The 20,527-nt window shown below is 49.4% G+C and overlaps 1 protein-coding gene across 1 annotated transcript; it reads left to right on the forward strand.

Moving 5' to 3' along the window:
* The first annotated feature begins 368 nt into the window (after positions 1-368).
* On the forward strand, positions 369-6,085 carry LOC135281650 (maestro heat-like repeat-containing protein family member 6). The gene is made up of 15 exons (XM_064390698.1): positions 369-515; positions 699-779; positions 1,599-1,689; positions 2,212-2,276; positions 2,390-2,650; positions 2,898-3,046; positions 3,228-3,372; positions 3,588-3,775; positions 3,859-3,996; positions 4,277-4,391; positions 4,564-4,701; positions 4,896-5,072; positions 5,201-5,356; positions 5,516-5,617; positions 5,849-6,085. The coding sequence occupies exons 1-15, from the start codon at positions 369-371 to the stop codon at positions 6,083-6,085; spliced, it is 2,190 nt and encodes a 729-aa protein (XP_064246768.1).
* Positions 6,086-20,527: the final 14,442 nt, after the last annotated feature.

The raw sequence follows: 20,527 nt of genomic DNA on the forward strand, positions 1-20,527 counted from the left end.
GTGCCTGCACGCTGGGTGTGGTTCCAGTGGCTCTGCTTTCCCCACAAGCGAGGAAGCTCAGCCCCTGCCTCAGAGCCAGTCAGAAACCCAACCAAGAGAGACCAGGGGCAGGGGATCCTTCTCATCTCTCTGGGACATGGCTGCAAAACAGCAGCTGCATCTTCCTGCGCCTGTGTTTGGGGTGTGCCGAGCCCAGAGCTGGCCAGCTTGTGCTCTGCTCTCCCAGGAGCGTTCTGGGCAGGCAGGAGGAGTGCTGCGTGCACAGTGGGGAAGGGGCTCACCAGAGCCTCCTGCGGGAACAGGGCTCCGCTCCCTGGCTGGCAACAGCCTGGTTTTGCTGCCCTGAGTGCAGGCAGGAGTTCGGGCATATGAGGAGGCAGCGGGCAGCTCTTGTTTATAGGGGGCCCGGGGCTGCACGCCAGAAGGGACACATGGAAACAGACTCGGGGAAGCAAGAGGAGCTCGAGCTGGAGTGCCTGTGCTGCAAGGAGCAGAAGGAATTCAGCATTGCCAGGGTTTCTTAAGTGTGTGTTGATGTTCCCTGGGAAATGTGTGCATTTGGGGAAATGCCTTTGGAAGAGAGGGGCTTGCTTCTCAAGCAAAGTGCTTCCCCAGGAGCCCCCAGTGAGGTAGGTGCAGCTGTCTCCCTTTGCCTCCCTGCGCTCCTTTCCGTCCTTGAGGCCCCTTGCACTTGGCAGAGGGGCGTGGGAAGGCAGAAGGCTGTGAAGAGCAGCTTTGGCATCTGCCTGGGCCTGCGGAGACCAAGCCAAGCACCTGTGGTAGGGTGTATTCCCCTCTTTGAGCACAGGACAGAGCCGGATAATCTCTGTCCAGCCAAGAGCCCCAAATGTCTCTCAGAGAGCTGTGAATTGAAAGGCCTTTATGAACACATTAATGCCATCTTCCCTATCTGGTTGTGTTTTAGCTCTCGGCAAGATGCATTTGCTTCTTGCTTGCTGGAAGCCGCTCTGCTCCAGGGGCAGCACCGAGCTGGGCTGTGCGGGCCAGGAACAGAGGTGGAGAGTCCTTCCCTGAGCACTTGGCCGGCCTTGGTGTGTCCAGGGCTGCGTTAGACACTTGGGCCAATGGATTCCTTCCAACCGGGGGCACCTTGCCTGGGGAGGGGGTGGCCCCGGGGCACGTGGCGGCATCTCCCAGGGTTCTTTGTGACACGATGCAGCAGGGTCACCATGGGCCAGAGTGGGACAGGGTGTCACAGCAGCCCTTTGTGACATGTGCTGACATAGGTGCCGGCAGCGTCGCGGCCAGGCCACAGTGCTCGGTGCACGCGACGGGACAGGACGGGACAGAGCGGTGCTGTGAGGAGCCCCCACACAGCCGGCTCGTTCCTTGCTGATCCAGAGCTTTTCCGAGGCATTACTCCTGTGGCTGGTCTCACGGCCAGACCTCAGGACTCACTGACTTGGAGCTTTTCCAAGGCATCCCCCATCCCTGCGGCCGGTGCCTTCGTGGCCAGGCCGTGGGACTTGGTGACATCCATTGTTCACGAGGAGTCTCCTGTCATTGTGGCAGGAGCCCTCAGGAACACAGTGCAGGACTTGCTGTCCTGTCATCTTCCTGAGGCCTCTCTGTCGCAGGTGCCTGCAAGGCGCAACTGCGGCATCGCTGACTCAGACCTTTGCCGAGGCATCTGTCTCGAAGGTGTCCTCGAGGTCGGACAGCGGGATGGCGAGCAGAGTGCTCAGCCTGTTCAGGAGGCCTCGGGGGAAGAAAAAGAATGGCCCTGAAGCTGCCCCAGCGCAGCAGCCTGCAGAACTGGAGCAGTTGCAGCCACTGCAGGACGGTGAGTGGCAGAGCTGGGCTGCAGGGCTGGTGCCTGCAGCCAGCCTGGCCCCATCCTATTGCATTCCATCCCATTGCATCCCATTGCATCCCATTGCATCCCATTGCATCCCATTGCATCCCATTGCATCCCATCCCATCCCATTGCATCCCATTGCATCCCATTGCATCCCATCCCATCCCATCCCATCCCATCCCATCCCATCCCATCCCATCCCATCCCATCCCATCCCTGTGGACATGCCCACGGACAGGATGGGACGGAGGCCGGGACTGGCCCCCAGTGACAGCCGTGCTCCATCCCCCGGGCACGCAGGGGGCTGTCCCTTCCTGGAGAGCACAGGGCTGGCCTGTGTTCTTTGGCCTCTCCCGTGGCCCCTCAGCTCTGGCTTGCTCTCTCTTTGCCAGATGCAGCCAAGGACCAGACTCAAGAGCAGGATCCCACCTGTGGCCGCTTCCGCAGAGCGGTGCAGGTACCTGCGGCCATCCTCACCTGGGCTGGGCCTGCTGGCACTGCTCAGCCCAGCCCCGTGCTTGGAGCAGACCATGGAACATCCCTCTCTTCCCACCCTTCCTTCTGCTGCAGGCACTGCGGAGGTTCCTGCGCATTCGGCGCAGAAAGACCAGAGCCACAGCCACCGAGGGCACGGCTGAGCCCAACTCCAGGCCCAGCGAGCTGCAGACAGAGCCTGCTGTCAGCACAGCGTCCTCTGAGCTCGCTGCAACCTGTGACCGGGCAGCAGCCGAGGGCAGGGCGGAGGCTGACATGGCCATGACTGAGGGCATGGCCACCTCAAACAGCCAGACTCAGGCCATCCCAGATACTGACACCACGATCGCACTGACTGTGAGTCCTGCACCCAGGCTGGAGTTTCCAGAAGGGTTTTTCTTCTCTGCAGCAGGCAAGCAGCCTGGGGCCAGGGCTGGAGGCCTCCCAGGATCATGTGGCCCCTCCAGCCATATCTGCTAGGCCCACTCAGCCTTTGGGGCCATCACAGTGGGGTGGGAAGGCAAGCACTTCCTGGGGGAAGCTGGGGAAGTTGCTCCCTAGGACAGCACACCAAGTCTTCCCCATGCTGCTTCTTCTGCTTCAGGTGCTAGCCATGGTCAAGGACATTCTACAGAGACTTGCGTCCTGCGACACTGTGGACGCTGGGCTGCAAATGGACATTCTGAGCCTGACTGAAAGATACCCGGCTCATGTGGTGATGATCCTCCTGTGCTGTGCCCCACTGTGTGACAGGTACAGGACACAACTGCCTCAAGAGCTCAGTGCTCACCAGCCCGTATGGCCCCTCGGGCCCCTCTGTTTCCCCAGCCCTCTGCCATGCTCCCTCCCGGCCCCTCAGAGCACCGGGGCTCTGTCACCCGGCCCCACGCAGCTGCACGGGGTAGGGTGCTGACGCACAGCTCTGGTCCCACAGAGCTGCCACACTGATGTGGAGGGCCATGGGCACCTCGGAAGTAGCTGCGGAGGAGGTGCTTCCAGCACTGCTCTCTGTGCTAGAGAAGCAGCCACCATGCAGCAGGATCTTCTGCAGCAGGGATGAGGCCGTCTTTGCCCTGGCTGTGAGTTTCTGGAGCTGGCCTTTGCTCGCCCTCCAGGTCACCTCTCCAGCAGCTCTCCATGCTCTCGCCACGCTGCAGCTCCCGGCCTGGGCTGAAAGCTGGGCTCAGGGAGGCTCGGGGCAGCAGGCTGGGTGCTCGCCCTGCGTCTCCCCTCGGGTCCTCCCTCATGACACCTTGGCACTGAGCGCTGCCTCGGGGTGCTTTGTGTCTTGCAGGCAACTCTGGTGCTGTGGAGGATTGCCCCCATGTCCGAGTGGCACTACGCAATGCTCATTTATTCTCCCCAGCTGCTCGTGGATCTGCTCTTTCAAATTTTCACTACCACAGAGCAGATGCCAAAGAATGTTCAGAACTTCTGGAGAGCATGCCGGAAGGAACACGGCCTTCGCAGCAACCCCAAAAGGTCTCAGTCGCCCTGTCCTTCCCATGCCCCCTGTGGCCAGGGCCCGTGCTCCCAGCGTGACCTGGCCTTTGCTCGGCACACAGGTTTGCAGCGCAGACCATGAAGGCTCTGCTCTCCCGACTGGGCTTTGACAAGAAGCTGGTGGCTCTGGAACACCTGCAGGTCTGGGAGACCCTGCTCTGTGCCAACACCCAGCTGTTTGCAGCAAGCCTGCTAGCCAGGTGAGACCCCCTTCTCCCCGCCACCACCGACAGCATTTGTGCCCTGTGCCCAGAGTGCCCCACACAGTCCCTGTGGTTGTAAGTGAGAGGGCCTTGCCACCGAGGGACGGCCAAGCAGACTGCAAAAGCCTGGCAGAGGAGGATGCCCAGGAGCAGCCGCCTCGCAAGGGGCCCGTGTCCCCTTGCAGAGTGCTGGGGAAAGAGATCAGACCTCTGTCAGTCACTCCCGGGAGATGTTTGCCCACCAGCTCAGGGCCTGGATGCCTTTTTCCCCTGCCAGGGAGATGCGCCGTGGGTTGACCCCATTGTGTCCCTACATGGCCTCGCACCTGCTCAGCCTGCTCATCGGGAAGCAGCCACGCTGTCATCTGCCTGCCCTGGCGTTCTTGGTGGAGGTGAGCCTGATGGCCAGCACTGCCTGGCTGAGCTGCCTCCCAGCTCTCTGGCCTCTGGTAGCTGCAGCCGCCTGGGACGCTGCCCGTGCCTGCTGCTGCTGCCTGGGCCCGGCCCTGTGCGGCTCCGGGCTTCTGCTGGCCATGTCCCCTGTCACTGCCCTGTGCCTTTCAGCTCCTGGAGTGTCTGGACTTGAGCCAACACGGTCCCAGTGCCCTGTGGGTCGTATCCAGGCACCTGCCAAGCAAGTGCAGGGACAGGCTGCGCCTGCAGCTCAGAGGCCTCGTGGTGCTCAGCAAGGAGCCCTCGCTGGTGAGAGGAGGCAGTGGCTGAAGCCACGCTGGCAGCGTGGGGCTGAGCAACACAGACCTTTGGCCTTGGCTGGGCCAGCAGAGGCAGCTGCTCCCAGCTCTCCTGCTTCCTGCTTCAGCTGCCCCAGTGCCCCAAGCAGCTCTTGGTGCTGCAGCCACTCACAGCTTCACAGCACAGCCTCATCTTGCACACAGAGCGGAGAAATACGTGGCCTCTATCAACACCTGCTGGAGCAGCTGGCTGATCCCGATGCAGAGATGGTCTGGATGACCCTCTCTGTGCTCACACATGTGCTCCAGAAGAAAGACCTCAAGATACCCAGCATCACCGCCCTGAAGCTGGCTGAGCCCCTGCTGCCACACTTTGACAATGTAAGGCTCTGTGCCCCCAGCCAAGGGCACTGGACGCTGCCTGGAAACTTTGTGCTCTCTGCAGTTTTGGGCCTTTACCCCAGTGGGCCTGGAGTAGTTGGTGCTTAGGACTTTTCCTTTCCTTCCAGGACAACAGCCAGATGCAGCTGCTCTCCATTCAGCTCTTCAGCAAAGTGCTGGAGCTGGTAGTGGAAGAGGGGGAAGAGCCTCTCACGAGAATCGTGAGCCAGAGCCTGCTCCCTCTATTCCTGCGCTGGCACGATGAGAACCTGCATGTGGCCAAGGTGAGGTTTTGTGGCATACTGCTGCATCCCTGGGAAGGGGCTCGGCCACCTCCTGCCCTGGCACCTGGCGGGCTCCAGCCTCCCGCTGGCCTTGGCATAGGGACACGGGTCCTGTGCCCTGTGCCCTGGTGCCACCTGCAGCTCTCTGCTGCTCTCCAGGCCTCTCACGAAGCCCTGCTTTGTGCGGCACGCTTCCTGAGGAGGACGGACCTCGAGGAGCTGCTGACAAAGGAGCAGCGGATGAAGTTTGCCCAGAGCCTGGTAAGGACAGCCCGGGAGCCCCAGCCACAGGCTGGAGAAGCCCTCTGCCCCCGGTGCTCAGCGTGGGGGGCTGGCAGCTGTGTCCCTGCCCAGCGTCGCACCCAGGGCCGCCAGCCCGTGCCCCGCACGCTGCTCCCTGCCCTGGGCCGTGCGGGCCAGCTCGGCCGGTGCTGGGCGCAGGGAGCGCCTGGCTGAGGGGCAGAGCCCGCGCCGAGCCTTCGCTCCCCGCAGCTGCTGCAGGACGCGAGCCGAGCGGCCGAGCACCTGCGCTGGGCCCTGCTGCGCCTGCAGAGCCCGCAGCGGCCCCTGCGAGAGGCGGCCGTCAGGATCATCGGTGAGCCACGAGCCCGGCGTCCCTCCCCGCCTCCCGGCCCGGCCGCTGCAGCCCCGCCCGCCCTCGGTGCTGCCGCCGCCCTCCCGCAGCCGTGCCCTCCCTCGGGCGGCAGCGTGCGGCAGGGCCCGGGCTGAGCCCGGCCCGGGGAGGAGGGCGTGTGGCCCCGGGGCTGGCAGCGCCCGTGTCGGGCAGCTGTGCCGCCTGGGGCCCCACAGCCTCTGTGTTGCCAAGGGGTGGCCGGATCGCTCATGATGGGGCAGAAGGAGGAGCTCCAGGTCCTCAGTGAGGGTGAGTGTGGGCAGCCGCGGGCCAGCAGAGACCACCGGGGCAGCTGCACATCCCGGCCCCAAAGCTACAATCCCTGCCCGGGCTGCCGAGGGCTCTGCTCCCTGTGCGGACCAGGGGCGGCGGGGGCAGAGCCCGGAGAGCTTTCAGGGACACGTGAGGGATGCGAGGCCAGCACCTTCCAGCCCAAGCCCTTGTCTGCCACTCCCTCCTGGCCATGACAAGAGCTGGCTGCGATGGCCCTGGCAGGAGGCTTTCCTTGCATTCCCTCAATCTGGCCTCTAGCCGTGGCTCTGTTCCTCTCTCTTCCAGCTCTTCAAGCCCTCAGGGAAGATAAGAGCCCATCCTCCATGAGCATACTGGTGCAGATGACATTCGAAAGAATAGCTGCGGGACTTTGTTTGTCTGCTGGATCGGATGAACTGGCGTTTTTCGGTGATATCCAGATCCAATTGGAGATGAGAGAACCTGCAGAGGAGAATGGACCAGCTGGAGCTCCAGGCACAGATCTTACTGCTCACAGCTGAGCCTGTGGCAAGCTCCAGGAGCTCCTGCCCTCTCTCTCCCTCTTGGCATCTCCCTCCCTGCAGCCCTCAGGCCTTGTCCATCCCCTGTTTTACCTCCCAGCTTACCCCTTCCCTTCTCTTTCCCTTAATAAAGTTTGGCTTTTTCATGTTACTCACGTCTCCATGGAGCTGAAGCGGCGCAAATCCTGAGCCCGTGGACACGCGGGGCCCTGCTGCCCTTCTCTTCTGTGCTGCGTTCTGTGCACACACAGAGAGGAACAAGGGCAGCTCAGGCTGCAAAGGTCCCTGTGCTGCTGCTCCAGTTGCACAGCACCGTGGAGTTAAAGGTGGTGCTGAGCACGCTGAAGGGAACAAGGAGCCTGGGTTTTAGAAGAGCCAGCTTGAGTATGCTCTGAACGCAGCCATGAGGGATTCCATTTCAGCCTGTGCTGTGAGCCTCCTGTATTGCTGGGCTCTCCGCAGTACAATCTTACTTCTTTTTCTGCCAGGCCTCTTGTACCTACAGACAGTTACCCACAAATAAGTGTAAAATTTTTCTTTCTTCCTTCAGTTCCATGGTTTTAGTAGTCTTGCTGATACTTCCTATCAGAAGGAATTCTAAACACTGGTCCCCTGTTGATCATTCTTTTCCTGGCAAGTTGCACTCACTACATAAAAGAAGAGGCAGTCCTTGGGCAGGGATACTCTTTGTCAGCTAGAACGAGCAGCCCAAGGCTAGGATTGGTGGCTAAGTGATCTGCAATACCAGGTACTGGGTTTTTTTTGCATGTTGCTCTTTCTTTTGTATATACATCACATATAAAATGCATATGGATTTCAAGAATTATATAAACAGCATTCACAAAAGTGTTAGAGTAGGTAATGGTTTCCCCAAGGCACCTGTCTGAGGTTTCTACGCAGAATTTTAATTTCCCTTTTGTATCTTTGAGCTTCCTTTCAGATGGTTTGTAATAAGTAATAAATTGGCTGGGACTGCTGTGAAGGCTCTTGTTAAACACCTTGGTTAGTAAAAACTTGGGAATCCATGATCTGCCTTTAGGGCAAGGCCTGGATACTGGAATCTTTCTATGTCACCTTTACAAAGATAACTAAGTCCCATCTTTAAAGCCCTTAGTATGGGAAGCACCCCAAAGGAAGTACGCCTTTCTTCAGGAAGTCCCTCTGTCACCAAGCAGACCAAGTGCTGGGGTGACATCCAGGTTTAAGTACTCTGTTTTTCACTGGGATTAGGTAGGAAGGCCAGATGCAGCATCTCATCAGCATCAGCAAGCCTGATCATATCTACTTGCAGAACTGCTTCAGGTGTCTCCACACATCAATGTCAAGCATAGCATGGCCCTGGGCTCTGCGCTTCAAAGACAGAGCAGTTGGTTTTAATCTACAAGTGAAATAACTTTAATAGAGAAAAAAAAAAGATAGCTTTTCTTCCAGCTTCTTAAACTGTATTTCAGGATTTTATAATCAGATTCCTTAGCCAGGGAAATTAGTTTTCTTACATCACATCCAGGAATGCAAACATTTCTTTATGCAGGGTCTTACATGTGAAATATGGTATTAGATCACAGTCTAGGGCATTTAATTGTCTTTCCAACAGAGCTTTGGGGAGGAGTTTTAGTTTCACCCACTTATAAGTCCTAAATCCTCCACAGACCTCACTTGAATTTTGTCACTGGGGAAAAAAGAGGCTAAGATTTCACCTTGATCTTTTGATTAGTAGTTTACAAAATTTAATATATTACCTAAAGTTGATTTATTTGATGATTAATTTAATACTTTTAGTTCATGTTAACTTTGAATGTAAGTTTAAGTTTCAAGCTTTTGAAGCACTTTTGAAAAAAAAAAAAAAATTCACTGTTTTTAACAGTCATCTCTCATGGCTCCAAATCCAATCCATACTTGGCCAGAAACCTTTACTTTGTAAATACAATTCTAAGTGAGGATAAAAACCAGAAATTGAAAATTTGTTTCAGCAATACCTGTACCAAGATGATTCACAAGTTTATTCCAGTCTGCCATAATGTGAAATGAGAACTGAGCAAATTGTTTTATTAGAGAACTTCAAAATAGTCCACATACAAACAAATAAAACAGCACGTGGTAATTGCAGGTGTTTGGAACATACTATATTGGTCCTTATTTTTCAACTATTTTTAAACATGAAAATGTCCTTTGTGTAACTTTTTTATTTATTTTGCCTCTTCCTACTACACAACTGACAAGTTCATCAAACAAAAAATGCTGCAGCTTTTCTTATCTGGGCTGTTAAATATCTCCCTTTTTGGAGTAGAATCCAAATTTAAGCCTAACCATTTTTAGCAGTTTTCAATCATTAACAAATTTATTAAAAGCAGAAAGAAACTTTTTAGCCCACCATGTAATTTAAGGAAAGTAATTAAGTATATTACAATCAATTATTCAGTTTGCTTACGTGGGAGATGCTCAGGTAGCTTTCTGTCTTTGCTGCTCTCACACTCCTGAGCTCACACTGGTGTAAATGCCAATGCTCCATGATTGCATTGAGAAACATGCTCTGTGTATGAATATTGGATGGAAAGGAAATAAAAACAAATATTAGGCTGAGTTCTTGTCTAGAAAAGAAATAAGAGTTAAACTAAGCTAACCCCAAAGCCCACAATTTCATCTTCAAACAATGAAAGTCAAGCTACACAATTATTAAAAGGAAGCTTCTTCCAAAAAAATTGTGTGCATATTTTAATATTTAGAAGTATTTTATGAATAGGTGATATAAGAGACATAAATATTGTAAAGAAACTGAGTCCACCTCTCAAAGTAACAGTTATTTTGCTACCATTTAATCAAATATTTTTTTGCATTGCTATCAAACCAATCTGTGGGGTTTTTTTATTTAAAATTGCTCTTCTATCAATTCATAATACTTAATCTCTTAAAAAACTTTTCAAAAATCACTGATGGAGATTAATTTGCTGCCAAAACCCTCTCCTCTAATTTTAACAGATAGAAAGGTGAATTAATCTTGGCCCTTTCCCAAAGTGTGAGCCAGCCACTTTAATGATAAATAAGGAAGAGGAGAGCAGAATTTTTTGTCTTCCAGGATGGCATGTTCATGTCAGGCAAATCCAGTCCAAATTAACTTTATTTTAATGACATTATTTTTGTGTCACTGCAAATCCTGATTGCTCTGTGGTTGTTTAAATAACATAAATGGAAATCTATTAAACAATATATTATATTTGGGGGAGGTGGGGGAGACCCCAAACAGATAGACTTAAATGTCTACATCTGCATGAAATGGCACAGTTCAAGTAGGGACAGTTTTGCACCTCCTTTTTTTGTTAGAGATCTTTAGAGATGGGAATAGTTTAATATAGGATGCCTATGTTGTACTGACTGAAGATGTTATTTGTGGTTTATTTAAATATTGATTAAAATATTAAAAAGGAAACCTTAAAAATAGATAATATATCTCCAAGAAAGCGCAGAACCTGCTGGGGATACAGCAGCACCATGAAACAAATGTGGTCTGCTTCTTCCATGCTAAAATTAACAGGAACAAAATCAACAGCTTTAGAGTGCTAAGATGTATATCCTGCCTGCCAAGGCTTAGCTGCTGAATTAAATCTGTTGCTGAGGCTGTCCAATGTGTCTATATACTATGCTAATTATAAAATAACAACCTGGATTTTCAAGGGGAACACCAATGTGACTCTGTAACTGTGGTCACAGCTTTAAGCAGGTAAATATTGTTGACATTAATGAAGGGGATGTCTACACTGCTTATCAGAGCCAGCTCTGGCCCCAGACCAGAGACCTGTGCTCACCTGGGTCCTCTTCAGCTGGCCTGAAGGTTGATCTCAGCCACTTCTCCCCAGCGTTTCTACTTTCTGAACACTGTTTTCAACCATGGTTTTTGACACTGTCAGTACTATAAAAGCTTGTGCAGAGATGAAGGTTGTTGATGATAACCATAAATTTTGAGAAAAACAGATTTTGTCATTTCTATTAGAGCTGATTAGAAATGTTTTGACCGAATCTGGTCAGATTAATTAAATTCAAAATTAGCTGAATACAGTAAAAATAAGCAGTTGGTCTCATTTGACCAAAGCTGAAAAAAAATACAAATTCCCAGGAGACTGGAAGCTGTGTTTCCAAAATCCACTGATGGGCCATGTCCAGAAAGTCTCACAGATCCATTTAAGCTCTCTGCAGGCTGTGCCTGCTTTAAAAATTACGATTAATCAGCCTCACTACAAATCAAATACATACAGTTGGCTAGCCAAAAACAATAGAAGAAAAAAGAAAATAACCCATCCATAATCAGCTCACAGTTTAGGGAAAAAAAGTTAAAGTTATAGGCTTATTTCAGTACTAAGGTTTAGGAGGTGAATATTCTGCCAGTACATGTATGATACAGAAATAATGGCATTAAAATTAACAGTTCCCAAACCCTTGGCATACTTCTGTCAATACATCTCTACCAATTCAGAGCTTCTGACGGTTGGGCTTGGTGTTTTAATCTAGCCATTGTCAATTCAACTTCTGTTTTTATTAATCATACCAGTGATGTCTGAATAACTAACTCCAGAGAAACTGGATTTAAGGGTTGGTATTAAAGAATAGAACGTACAAGTACAGAACTGATGAGCAGGAAGATATATATTGGTTCTTTTTAGGTGATATGTGTTGCTGCATACACCTTCAAGGTATCTGTGGGCAATTTAAGTGTGTTTTCTGGCAGCTGTCACTGGTATCATCCATCAGAACAAGCGCCCTGGCCAGTGACACTTTGCTGAGGGGATGTGGATTTTAATTCTGAGCAGCTTTATATGACAGATTGTGGGAGGGATGAATGCCAGAAAAAAAATCCATTATAGAGCTTGCATAATTATAAATAATTAAGCCATTTTTCTTGTAAAAGCAGCAGCTGGACTGTTGCTGTAGTTGCTGCACAAAATTCTTCCCAAGTTCAGTGTAGTGTTTTACCACCTCTCTTCAAGCAAATCATCATGGGTGTCATTGAGAGGAATTCAGGTATTACAAACACTGGACTTCTGCTGGGATCTGAGATGTCTTGGAACACCTTTTTGCTTTGCTTCCTTTTGGCCTCCTTTTTTATTACATACAACAAAGCACCTTGATAATACACTCAAGAAACCATACTTGTATCATCAGAAATGTGCTCTGAGAATGCAGGGGAGGGGAGAACTACAATGATTTGCCTGAGAATATCCATAATTTCCTGAAGAAGGGAAAAATTAATTTTGGCAGACCTGGCAGCATCCACAGGTATCTACCCCTGTGTTAAATGCAGAGCTTAAGGTCCTTTAGCTGTCTGACATTTTTTTACCTCCTCTGGATATTGTACTTTGGTCTCCCATTCAGCTCTTTGGCTGCCAGGTTCAAAATCAGATTTACTTAGGAATTTAATAAATAGATCTTTGTTAACCACATTTACCTTGACTTGACTGCAGTGAACTCTAAACTCCACAGCAGATTAGGAAACATCCCTGTGACCAACCTGATAGGCTGGAGGAAGCACTGCTGATAACAACATATGACTGTGAGGGCATTTTAATTTACATCAGCATGAGGAAAAACTATCACCAAAAGAAAGAATGAATGAATGAAGGATACTGCGCTTCAGCAACTCCTTCCAGGCTCCATTTTTAAGCCAGGGATGCTGGTGCTGTTGCTGACCATGCCCTGTGTGATCCCAGGAAGAATGTGGTTGTTTCCATAGCCATGGGATGTTTTAGCTGAGTGGTGCAGACACAAATTGCACTTTCACCCAGAAAGGGGAGCTTTTAACACAACTGGACAGTCTCTGCAAGTACATCTCCAAAAAGAAATAATCAAAGCCCTCACTGGTCTGGTATCAGCTGGAGTACAGCATGGATAGTAGCCTTGGGCTCGGTTTTCTATACTTAGAACTTAAAACTAGAAAATTGCTGAGCTTCAGACTGTACCATCACCTAAAGTCTTCCACTGCTCCAGTATGAGACAGTTTGGAGATTACTGGTGGCCTTTGCCAGGGAATGCAGCACAGGGGACCCTTCTCTAGCACTCAGAAATCAAAGAAGTTTACAAAATTCTGTCACACATGGCCTGTACAAGTTTACAAGATTCTGTCACACATGGCCTGTACATATTTGAAGCCTGTACAAGAAGTTACATTTCCCTGCTGAAAATGTGTAAGACCGTTTTTCCTACCTCATGAGTCTTTGATGAGATATCACAACTGGAATGTTACACTCTATTGCACTATATTAAACATGCAGCTTTTTAGTTTAATCCTGGAAGCCCTCAGTAGAGAAAGATGCCTTGAATAAAAGCAAGTATTTCACCTTGAAAATAAAACAAATTGCTAAAAATAGTGGGGAGGAGAAGAGAAAAGAGAAGAAACAGACCTAATTTCAGGTCTCCTGTTAAAGGAGGACTAATTTTTAGGAATTCTGAGAAAACAGCCACTGATTCTGAAAATCATAACCTACCATATAAATTTAGCAATTTCCTCATGAGTATTGGATGCAGAGTTTATTATGATGTTTTTTGCTTTTAACATAATAAACAATTGGAATTGTTGCTTGTTGAAAGCGTTCTGTTCCTCTCCTGAACTAAATTTAGATTATTGTCACCCTTATAAGGAAAGCGGTAAGAGAAATTTATTAAAACAAAAGGAAAGGCATTTTTAAAATAGGATGCTTGAATCGTCCTTTGAAATCATGTATATTTTAATAAAAAAACAATGTGTATTTAAAATACCCAATGTGCTGATTTATTCCATGCAGAAAATATGCTGTAGCATATTCTGAATTATTTTAAGTGGGTAAAAACTTCTGTCAAGTTAGAAGCTGCATTTTCTGTATTTCATTCTGAATTTAAATAGTAAAAATAGCAGGAAAGAAATTCTTTCCATAGAAGAGAAAAATCCATTTCAGATATCTACACTCTGTAGGTCTGCATAAATGAAGCTGCCTCCCTTATATCAGAGTGGCAAAAAGGATGTGGTATTAGGTTGGTTTGTTCCAGTTTGTGCCCAAGGACTCTGTGTGACCTTTGAGTTGGGGTGAGGGCAAGAGGGAAAGGCCTGGGCAATGTGGTTGCTGTGGAGGGAAGGGAGCAGCTTCCATCTGGTGATGTGTGCAGCAGGGAAAGGTGTTGGGGGATGTGAGGATGTGAGAATAGCAGAGGAAAGAGGAGGACCAGGAGCAAAAGTCTCAAGGTGGCAGGAGGAGGGAGTCTTTGCTTTGGGTTTCTGTGGCTATAAAACCCAGGAAGCTGCAGGGAGCTGCTGAACTAGAAAGTAATACTGGAGGGATTAACTTACCTTTCAAGGACAGAAGCAAGAGGAGTGTTTTTCAAACCTTTTTAATATATATATTTCCACTACATTTCCTGTTTAATCTGACACCTTGTTATAGTTTATTATTTTACTGTTCTGATAAATATGTTTTGATATCCTTTGGCACATTTGTTTAAAAAAGTGAGGAAAAAAAAGTATGAGCAGTTGGTGGTTGAGCAGGTGGCCAGAAAAAAATCTGTTTTTTTCTGAGATGTGCTGAGTTTTTATCCTCATCATCCTCTGAGGCATCATGGCAAATAACACCAGCACCAATTTATACTCAAGTCACCCAAGCTAAAAAGTAATAATGGCTATCAAACTCTGAATTGGAACTTTCTACCCCTCAAACTCAGTAAATGAAGGTTTTTCTGTATGAAACTGTGAAGTACTGACAATGTAATCCTTCCTCTCTCCCAGCTGTCTTCCTTTTGTTCTGTCCTTTCTCTCTTGCTCAAACACTCTATACTGTATGTGGTGTGTGCCCATTCTTGCCTGCAGAATGTCCTGGCAATATTACAGTGATGGGCCCTTGGAAACAACTCCAGGTCCTCCCTTTGTGATACCAGGAATCCATTCTGAGCAACTCCATAAAGAATCCTCAGAAAGAAAGGTGGCTTGGTAAGAGCCCACCTCACCTCTGAGAGCAGCCTAAATGCGTGATTGTTCTTGGTAATAGTGGTTTTAACATTCTTTCTGTACCTTTGGAAATGGAGAAAAGGGAAAAAAAAATTTTTGAAATATAGGACTACCATAAGGATACCAGCTTATCTATTTGATTTAGAGTAGCCTGAAAAGTCTGTACAAAGAAAGCAAGAATGGGGTAAACAAAAGAGATATCTCAAGGTTGTGCACTTATGGTTCACTTGTGCTGAGGTACAAGTGAGAATATAGGGGAATTTAGCCTGGCAGAGAAAACCACCTTCCTCAACTATGCTTTAGGCTGGATCTCAACATCTGTGACCTCTCCTGTGTCCTCAGCACCTTTTTTAAAGATTCAGGATGCCCAGACTTCTATGAGAATTAGTAAGTAGTTCCTGTGATGAGGCAGTACCCTACATAAGAGCAGCTCAGCATTCAGAGGAATATCGCAGAAGTGCACAAACCCTCTTAATTTGTGCCACTGATGCAACAGCAGTGGGAGGACCCCATTTGGCAGCAGAGAGGCCAACAATGTGTTAGTTTTGTTGTATTCTTTCCCCAGTTACTTAGAATCTCTCTCAGTCCGAATAACAGAGTGCAGTTGTCAGAACACAGTCTGTGCCCAAGCAATAAATGCCACTTGAAATAAACAGGGCAGGAGATCTTTCTCCTTTTTAATGCCTTTATTAAAAAGAATCAGCTCAGGTGGGGAGAAGCCAGCAGGTCACGCCCACGCTGCCGCTGCTCCCAGGAGTGGCACTGAGGAGGAGGAGGATGGTGCAGCTTTGTCCGCTGGTCTCCAGGCAGAGCTGGGGCTTCCATCCTCATGGAAGAGTAGGAAATTCCGCTTTTTTGGTCTAACATTCCAGGTCCTCTTTCTAGTTAAGACCTTTTCAGGTTAGGGTGAGAAGTAAAAGGATCTTAGCAGATACTGGATTAAGTTCTTCATCCTTAGACGTCACTTAGGTCTCTTAATTCCATGTTGGCTCGTTGTTTTTAAGGGTTTTTTTCCTGAAATTTACAGGTAAAATGCATTCTCATCTGCATACTAGCTCTGATGTCACTCTCCTTCCCCTGCTGCCTGCGGGGTCTGGTATCCCCCCCGGCAAGCATTAGAGGGGACAATGGCTAATCACGAACCATTAACAGGTAATTGGAGAAGAACTCTTTTAACAATAGGTGGCTGCAACATCTAGGTAACCTTCAGTTTAACAGCAATTGGTTCCACTTTTCTTTAACTTTGCAACCTTAAAAAAATTGATAACTATTTTTATTCATAACAAGCTCCATTTCTTTGTAAAGGGCAGAAGGTTTTTAGCTCATGAACTGGCAGAAGATGTTGAGAGGGCTTTAAACTAGGTTTGAAGGGGGAAAGGGATGCAGCTGGGCTCTCTGGAAGCAGGCCCAAGGGAGGTAAGCCTGAGTTAGGGGTGAAATCAGCAGCCCAGCTGAGGTGCATGGATACCAGTGCACGCAGCATGGGTAACAAACAGGAAGAGCTGGAGGCCATGGTTCAGCAGCAGAGCTGTGACATAATTGCCATCACAGAAACATGGCTGGAGTGCTGCACTGGATGGCTACAAGATCTTCTGGAGAGACAGGGAAGGGAGAAGAGGTGGAGGGGTGGCCCTTTATATTAGGAAGGCTTTGGACACCAGAGGTATTGAAACTAATGAGGATGAAGTTGAATGCCTGTGGGTGAGAATTAGGGGGAAGGCCAACAAGGCTGACATCCTACTAGGGAGTCTGTTACCATCCACCCAGGCAGGAAGAAGTGGTGGACAACTCATTCTGTAAGCAGCTAGAGAATGTTTCTGGATCATCAACCCTTGTTCTTGTAGGTGACTTCAAACTCCCAGACAACTGTTGGGAACGTAATACAGAAGAAAAAAGGCAGTCCAGGAAATTTTTTGTGTGTGTAGAGGACAACTTTTTGTCGCAGCTGGTGGGTGGGCTGACCAGGGGATGGATTATGTTAGATCTGTTGTTTGCAGAGGTGGGCTGGTGGGAGATGTGGTGGTTGGAGGCCACTTGGGGCAGAGTGATCATGAAATTATGGAGTTCCTGATATTTGGTGAAGTCGGGAGGAACATCAACAAGGCTTTTATACTGGACTTTCAGAGGGCAGACTTTGGCCTATTTAGGAGGCTTATTCAAAGAGTTTCTTCGGAAGCAGCCCTTAAAAGCAAAGGAGTTCAGGAAAGGTGGGCGTGCTTCAAAACACAGATCTTGAGGGCACAGGAACAGACTGTCCCTGTGTGCCAAAAGATGAGGTGAGGAGGCAATCGCCCAGCCTAGAGGGGAGGAAGGTTTTGGAAAACTTTAAGAATAAAAAGAGAATGAATCATCTTTCGAAGGAGGGTCAGGTCTCTCACGAAATATTTAAGAGGGTTTCTAGAGCATGTAGTAAAAAATTCAGGGAGGCCAAAGCTCATTTTGAAATTAAGATGGCGACTTCTGTAAAGGATAATAAAAAATGTTTTTACAAATATATCAATGGTAAAAGGAAGGGTAAAACCAACTTCTGTTCTATATTGGATGAGGGAGAGAACTTAGTAACTGCAGATGAGGAGAAGGCAGAAGTGCTTAACGCCTTCTTTGCCTCAGTCTTTGGTGGGAAGACAGCTTGTCCCCAGGAGAACTGTCCTCTTGGGTTGGTTGATGGTATCAGGGAGGAGAATGGGCTCCCACTATTCAGGAGGAGGCAGTCATAGAACTTCTGAGCTGCTTGGATGTTCATAAATCCACAGGACCAGAAGGGATCCACCCCAGGGTGATGAGGGAGCTGGCAGATGGGCTTGCCAAGCCGCTCTCCATCATTTACCAGCAGTCCTGGCTCACTGCTGAGGTTCCAGATGACTGGAAGCTGCCCAATGTGACACCCATTCACAACAAGGGTGGGAAGGAGGATCCTGGTAATTACAGGCCAGTCAGCCTGACCTCAGCACCTGGTGAGGTGATGGAACAGTTTATACTGAGTGTCATCACCCAGCACTTACAGCATGGCCAGGGTATCAGACCCAGCCAGCAAGGGTTTAGGAGGGGTAGGTCGAGTTTGACCAACCTGGTCTCTTTTTATGACCAGGTGCCCCTCCTGGTGGATGCAGGAAAGGCTGTGGATGTGTCTATTTGGACTCCAGCAAGGCCTTTGGCACTGTGTCCCACAGCACACTCCTGGAAAAGCTGCAGCCCAGGGCTGGGACAGGAGCACTCTGTGCTGGGTTCAGAACTGGCTGCATGGCCGGCCCAGAGAGTGCTGGTGAGCGCTGCTGCATCCAGCTGTCAGCCAGGCACCAGTGCTGTCCCTCAGGGCTCTGTGCTGGGGCCAGGGCTGTTCAATATTTTTATTGATGATATGGATGAGGGGATTGAGTCTTACATTAGTAAATCTGCAGACGACACTGAGCTGGGAGCGTGTGTCCATCTGCTGGAAGGTAGGAGGGCTCTGCAGGCCGACCTGGAATGGTTGGAGGGATGGGCAGAGTCCAATAAGATGAAGTTTAATAACTCCACGTCCCAAGTCCTGCAGTTTGGCCACAATAACCCCCTGCAATGCTAGAGGCTGGGGATGGTGTGGCTGGACAGTGCCCAGGCAGAAAGGGACCTGGGGGTCCTGCTCGACAGCCGGCTGCACATGAGCCAGCAGTGTGCCCTGGTGGCCAAGAAGGCCAATGGCTCCTGGCCTGGATCAGGAATGGTGTGGCCAGCAGGAGCAGGGAGCTCATTCTTCCCCTGCACTTGGCACTGGTGTACTTGGCATTATTCCCCTGGACTGGCACTGTACCTCGAGTGCTATGTCCAGTTCTGGGCCCCCCAATTTAGGCAGGACATTGAGCGCCTGGAGTGTGTCCAGAGAAGGGCAACAAGGCTGGTGAGGGGCTTGGAACATAAGTCCTGTGAGGAACAACTGAGGAAGCTGGGGTTGTTTAGTCTTCAGAAAAGAAGACTCAGAGGTGACCTTATCCCTCTCTACAGTTTCCTGAAAGGTGGTTGTAGTCAGGTGTGGGTTGGTCTCTTTCTCCAGCAACGACTGACAGAACCAGAGGACACAGTCTTCAGCTGCACCAATGGAAATATAGGTTGGATTTTAGGGAAAAGTTTTTTACAGAAAGAGTGATAAAGTATTGGAGCGGTTTGCCAAGGCAGGAGCTGAACACTGTGCCGAGGTCCCTATTGTGAAGCCACAGAGGGACATGGCTCCGGGGCAGCTGAGTAGGAGAATGCATTTCACCAGATTTTGAAATGTTCCAGGAAAAAAACCCTAAAAACAACTAGCCAATGTGGAATTAAGAGACCTAAGTGATGTCTGAAGATGAGGAACTGCTAAATATCTGCTAAGATCCTTTTACTTCTCACCCTAACCTGAAAAGGCCTTAACTAGAAAGAGGACCTGGAATGTTAGACCGAAAAAGTGGAATCTCCTAATCTCCTGTGAGGACGGAGGCCCCAGCTCTGCCTGGAGACCAGCGGACAAAGCTGCATCCTCCTCCTCCTCCTCCATGCCACTCCTGGGAGCAGTGGCAGCGTGGGTGCAACCCGTCGATTTCTCCCCACCTGAGCTGATTCTTTTTAACAAAGGCATTAAAAAGGAGAAAGATCTCCTGTCCTCTTTATTACAAATACCAGATGACAACACTCTTTCACTGATCTGAAAAGGATGACAAATTCAGAAAGTCTTTCCTGGGAGTGATCGCTCTGTTGTCACTCCCTCTGGCTCTGGGGATAGCTGCTGCAGCCACAGGATACAAACTCTTGGTGTTTCCCAGATCCCAGTCCGGAGCAGGTTTGAGTGGTTCCAAAAAGGGAAAGGAAAAAACAGTCCAGGGAAAAATGTGGACTGCTTAGGTGAACTAACTAACAAGCAGAAGCAAAAAGCAAAAGCAAAGCAGGAGCACAGCAAGAAGCAAGAGCAAAGCAAAAGCAAAAACCAAAGCCAAAAAGCAAAAGCTACACTATGTACTTCCCTGTCTCTCTGTCCCGCCAGCCGTGGGGGAGCAGGCTGATAACAAACCAAAACAAACCTTGCTCTTCAGAGCCAGTCTTGAAGGCACAGTACATAACATCCAGCATTAACAGAACACACGATTGGGGATACAAGCATCATAACCTCACCCTAGGACATTCCACCCCTTATCCCCATATCGTCAACATACTAACATAAAACTTCCATCTGTTCCCCCCAAAAATTACAAGCTATACTCATCCTCACCCCACAATCAGATCTCCCTGAGGTACACATTGTGTTTTTCCATCTCTTTGCATTATCCACCATGTGCAACCTGGTCCCTGAGCAAAGACAACCCCACAAATGGGTTTGTCTGTAGTCGAGGCAGAATTGATCCACACGGTCTTCCCTAACAAACCTCTGACATGTACCACTGTGACTTTATCTCCATCTGTTATATTCAGGGACTCAGACTGGGCAGGACCTGCTCGGCTGGTGGAACCTCTAGTGTTAACTAACCAGGTGGCCTTTGCTAAATGCTGCTCCCAATTTTTGAAAGATGCCCCACCCAAGGCTTTCACCTGGGTTTTTAGTAGTCCATTGTACCTCTCCACTTTGCCTGCAGCTGGTGCATGGTAGGGGATATGGTACACCCATTCAATGCCATGTTCCCCAGCCCAGGTGTTGATAAGGCTGTTCTTGAAATGAGTCCCATTGTCTGACTCAATCCTCTCAGGGGTACCATGCCTCCACAGGACTTTCAAGGCCCAGGATGGTGTTACGGGCCGTAGCATGAGGCACAGGGTAGGTTTCCAACCATCCCGTGGTGTCTTCTACCATTGTGAGCACGTGCCTTGGC

This window comes from Passer domesticus, chromosome 15, assembly GCF_036417665.1.
Source record: "Passer domesticus isolate bPasDom1 chromosome 15, bPasDom1.hap1, whole genome shotgun sequence".
Taxonomy (NCBI): domain Eukaryota; kingdom Metazoa; phylum Chordata; class Aves; order Passeriformes; family Passeridae; genus Passer; species Passer domesticus.

Bases quoted from the DNA above. Each gene is read 5' to 3' on its own strand.
- LOC135281650 (XM_064390698.1), top strand. From the start codon at position 369: ATGAGGAGGCAGCGGGCAGCTCTTGTTTATAGGGGGCCCGGGGCTGCA. The intron at 3,997-4,276 runs GTGAGACCCCCT...TTCCCCTGCCAG, and splicing joins GCAGCAAGCCTGCTAGCCAG to GGAGATGCGCCGTGGGTTGA. The intron at 5,073-5,200 runs GTAAGGCTCTGT...CTTTCCTTCCAG, and splicing joins TGCTGCCACACTTTGACAAT to GACAACAGCCAGATGCAGCT.